Source organism: Atractosteus spatula, chromosome 15 (genome assembly GCF_055471065.1).
Source record: "Atractosteus spatula isolate fAtrSpa1 chromosome 15, fAtrSpa1.hap1, whole genome shotgun sequence".
Lineage (NCBI taxonomy): Eukaryota > Metazoa > Chordata > Actinopteri > Semionotiformes > Lepisosteidae > Atractosteus > Atractosteus spatula.
In genome coordinates this window covers 17,075,305-17,079,968 of record NC_142720.1, presented here as the reverse complement: position 1 = coordinate 17,079,968, position 4,664 = coordinate 17,075,305, and the positions used below count along the sequence as shown (strand labels likewise).

General features: G+C 38.9%; 1 protein-coding gene across 1 annotated transcript; it reads left to right on the top strand.

Moving 5' to 3' along the window:
* The first annotated feature begins 234 nt into the window (after positions 1–234).
* Positions 235–4,189, top strand: six3a (SIX homeobox 3a). The gene is made up of 2 exons (XM_088933859.1): positions 235–1,057; positions 3,079–4,189. The coding sequence occupies exons 1-2, from the start codon at positions 366–368 to the stop codon at positions 3,269–3,271; spliced, it is 885 nt and encodes a 294-aa protein (XP_088789985.1). The 5' UTR covers positions 235–365; the 3' UTR covers positions 3,272–4,189.
* The last annotated feature ends 475 nt before the right edge of the window (positions 4,190–4,664 follow it).

Below are 4,664 nucleotides of genomic sequence, written 5' to 3'. Positions count from 1 at the left end.
ATCCCATTCAACAAATACGCGAACATTGGCTTTTTACTTCATGTGAGCCTGTGTAGAGGGAGGGGAGTGTTGAGATTTGAGTTTCTGATAACCCCCCGTGTGTGCAGGCGAAGTGGTGAAAGCCTCTACGTACTGGCTAATGATTGGCACACTTGACAGTGATTGGCAGGGCTGCCATGACAACCTTACAACGACACCAAGAAGACCAATAGAAAAGCGAAACAAAATGTTTCAATGCTACACTCACGGTGGATTTAGGGGAGATATTATGAGGCTGGTGTCATTAGGCGATAGCTATTGAATCATTCAATCTTGACTCGTCGTTTCTTTTCCTTGATATTTTTCTTTCTCTCTCAGGTCATTCCATGGTTTTCAGATCCCCTTTAGAGCTTTATCCCTCCCATTTCTTCCTGCCAAACTTCGCTGATCGCCCTTTGGTTTTGGCGAGCAGCGCACCCAGCGCCAGATCTCCCGAAGAGTTGTCAATGTTTCAGCTACCCACTCTCAACTTCTCTCCGGAGCAAGTGGCGAGCGTCTGCGAGACGCTGGAAGAAACCGGAGATATCGAGCGACTGGGACGGTTCCTCTGGTCACTGCCAGTGGCACCGGGGGCGTGCGAGGCGATCAACAAACATGAGTCTATCCTGCGAGCCCGCGCCGTGGTTGCCTTCCACACGGGGAATTTCAGAGACTTGTACCACATCTTGGAGAACCACAAGTTTACCAAGGACTCCCATGGCAAATTGCAGGCCATGTGGCTAGAAGCGCACTACCAGGAGGCCGAGAAGTTGCGTGGTCGCCCCCTAGGACCGGTAGATAAGTACAGGGTTCGGAAGAAGTTCCCACTGCCCAGGACCATCTGGGACGGCGAGCAGAAGACCCACTGTTTCAAAGAGAGGACACGCAGTCTGTTAAGGGAGTGGTATCTGCAGGACCCGTATCCCAATCCCAGCAAGAAAAGGGAACTGGCTCAAGCCACTGGACTCACTCCTACACAAGTCGGGAATTGGTTTAAAAATCGGAGGCAAAGAGACAGAGCGGCAGCTGCAAAAAACAGGTCAGTTCGGTTTTGTTCTAGTGCTGTAAGGCGTAGGAAACAACGCTCTCGCCAGTTCCCGCAGATAGAAAGGAGAAAACGGCTCTAAAGATATTCCAAGTTAGTTGAATTCTTCCAGAAGAAACTGTAGCTCAATAAGATATCGAATTCTGAAAAGAAAAAAACAGTAAAACAGACTAAGAAAAACTCATTTTTATTCTCACGTATAAACATAACACTCATGGCATTACAAGCCATACTGCTGTTTACAGGAGAGATCGCAATCAAAGCTATTACAGTTACCGAGTGTGCAATCACAGCACTAAACAGTAAAACATTTCCCCGGCTTGACTCAGAGTATTAGAACAGAATTTCTAGTTATTGTAGATGTGAGAAAACTAAAAAAAGCAGCAAGTAAAAAGTGAAACCGCTGCACTTAGGCTACAACACTTTAGCACTTAGGAAAAACATTTCCCTTTTCAATTACAACACCCCAAATCTGATTTTACAGCTATAATACTTTGGGAATAACAGTGAAAATATGCAAAGTTATTGTTATCTAAAGAGCAAGCTTTTTTTTCCAATAAAAATTTACTTCTACGTATATTTATGAGCAATACCGATTATACTTCATTGCAAACGTACATGGTTGTTAAATAGCATTAATGTTTAAGCATTAAGTATTTTAGGTACATAAGAAGGAATGAATAACAAAAAAACAAAGGTTTAAGAGTAAGGAGGTGCTAAATTTTATCTCAAAATTAAACTTCCCGTAGCAAACCTGTAAATTCTCTCTTATCTCGACCAGGGAAAGTTTTTGAGAACTACCCAGCCTTTAAGAGCTGAGAAAGACATTGGAAAAGATCACACAAGGAAATATGGCTTCTACCTAGAGCTCCCAGGAAGATGGTAAATATGAGGGAGCTGATATTATACACTGACTTCTAAATTAAACTACTATTTAGAAGAAACCCATTCAAAATATTTTTTAAAGAACTGGATGAAGTAATAATTTATTACTTTCCCAGTAAATAATCATGGTATGATATAATGTATAAGAAATTAATTTATACTTGCATCACAAAAGAGGTGATCTCAAGTACATGCATCTAAAAGTTTTAAATTATTATTTTTACTATTATCATCATCATCATCTTTTGGTAATTCAGGCGGGTTCAATAAAGGGCTAAAATTTTCAGATGTTTGTTTTTATAACCTCCTCGCTCTTTATACTGGTTTATTTATTTTTCTGAAAAACGTAAGTTAAATACTCTCACCTATAATATCTACTTAGTTTAAATAAAAAAAAAGTGTTTTCTTCGGTCCTTGAAGACGGAACTTATTCCAGTGGAAATTATTTAGTGGAATATCTATAAAAATGCATTTCTGGAGTATTTGTCTTGCTTTGAAAGCATGTGTCCACGTGGTGTATAGAAAGTAATGTAAAACAAAAAATCAGCTTCTTATGTTTGAAAATTTGTTTGATGAAGACATCTACCACCTTTTATAGTATCTGAAATTAATTATTATGTTGCATCCATTGAAATATGTTTATTTTATAAGGCTTTAATTAATATAGAGTTTTAAGCACTCTTATCTTTAAGTCCCATTAACTTATACTATAGAAATAAAACGACATATTATTAAACAGCCCACATTACGCCTGTAAGAGACTGGAGAACCAGAATATGGACAACATTATTCCCGTGAAACCAGTAACAAATAAATAAACGTGGCCGTGAACATCTTTCTATGCTCATTCGCTCAAAGAGTGCACACGGGCTGTATCAGGGGCACTGCTTTGTTAAAAAAAACATACGATTTTGCGTCCCATTTTATTGTAGAAAAACAAAAATGGTGTACAGTTTTCGGTGTTTCTATACCCATCTTTCTTTAATACAGACAGGCGATTTAATGAACAGACGGTTAGACGCGTGCACGCTCCAATGCATTAGAATTTAGCATTTGCACATCGATGCATTGAGATGTGTACTAATCACGATGTTTTTTTTTTCATTTTTTTCTTCTGTTATTTTCATCAGGCTCCAGCACCAAGCAATAGGACAAAATGGCATGCGATCGCTGTCAGAATCCGGGTGCACCCCGCACAGTTCGGCTGAGTCCCCGTCAACGGCGGCCAGTCCGACCACCAGCGTTTCCAGTATGACGGAGAGAGTCGAAACGGGCACATCCATTCTTTCTGTTACCTCCAGTGACTCGGAATGTGATGTATGATACGGAAAAGAAAGAATTAAACAGGGAATACGGACCTGAAAAGAACAAAAAACTGAGACTATATAAAAATATCGGGGAAGAAAAAAAGGACCAATTGGTATTATTAAGAAAGAGAGACAAGCACGTCTTTTGCAAGCGCTTTCAATGGACGTACACCTTCCCCAACTCCCCACCACTAATTGCATGATATTCTTTTGTATCTGGGAAAATAATAACCTGCGTTCAATATTTTTACAAGGAGCGCCAAGAAGAGGGAATAACCAGATGTTTATCGCCTTTTTTTTTTAAAAAAAAATCTCTCTCTATCTCTGTTTTAGTCCAAGTGGTGATGACGGTCAACCAAGATGCAATCCTCTCTCGTTTTATTTTATGTTCATCAGACAATCATTCGATTCGTAAGCACCTTTTTTTCTACACTTCTGTCACTGCCTGTGTGGGTACTGGTCAAATGTGGAACCGAATAGTTATGACTGTATCAGATTTTTATTTTTATTTCAAGATTTTATATGAATTATGTATATCTAAAATAATGCGATCATTCTCCCAGTCTGTAATATATGTGTAGAGAGATGCTTGTATATGATACTGCTGTTCTTCTCTATCTCCTTTTCTATTCTTGTTCACTATTCTTGGCTTGGTGTTCCTACATAAAATATTTGTCAAAACGTCTGACGAAGTGCTATAGGTTTTCTGTTTTGTTATGATTTTTTTAAAGGGGAATACGGCGGTAGATAAAAAAAAACATCGAGTGCTATTGTTCACTTTTATGCAAAAGCTATTTGGAGTATTTTTCTGCGACCTGTCAGGAATTCTCCAAGTTCGCTTAGGGCGCTTATTATTCAATGTTCCTTTACCTGCGTGTTTATGTTCATGTTTATGTATAAATTTCTAAATCAAATACAGTATTCCATTTTCTTATGTTCTGCTGTGTTTCTTTGGCGTCTGAAAACTGAGTTCTCATAAAGACAATACAGTGCCGTGTACAGCGTTAAAACAAAATTGCAACATCAGCGTTTTGCTTCTCTCATACTTAGGATAACAACCAATAGCAAAGGTAGCAGTGACATTAGTATTAACAGTATTTCAAAAGGGCTGTAGTTCGGGATATACATGTTAACATATGACACGCAGGTCTGTTGTTTTTTCGAACATCTCTGTTCTAATACTTGCAATACTCTAGGCTACAGTAATGTGCACATACACATCCAACTTTGTCTCGTGCAGAAGAGGGACTCTACCTTCTTCTTCTTTTGTTTACGGTCACTAATGAATACAGAAATTAAGCAAACGCGCCACTAAATCGACTAATCATTGTGAGCTCCTCCCTTGCTTCGAACTTCCATTGTAAAACTGTGAAAGCCTCTTTATGTACAATGCTAGTAGTGTTCCAAGC

Coding starts and splice junctions, on each gene's coding strand:
- six3a (XM_088933859.1), top strand. CDS start 366: ATGGTTTTCAGATCCCCTTTAGAGCTTTATCCCTCCCATTTCTTCCTG. Junction 1,058..3,078: donor GCGGCAGCTGCAAAAAACAG/GTCAGTTCGGTT, acceptor TATTTTCATCAG/GCTCCAGCACCAAGCAATAG.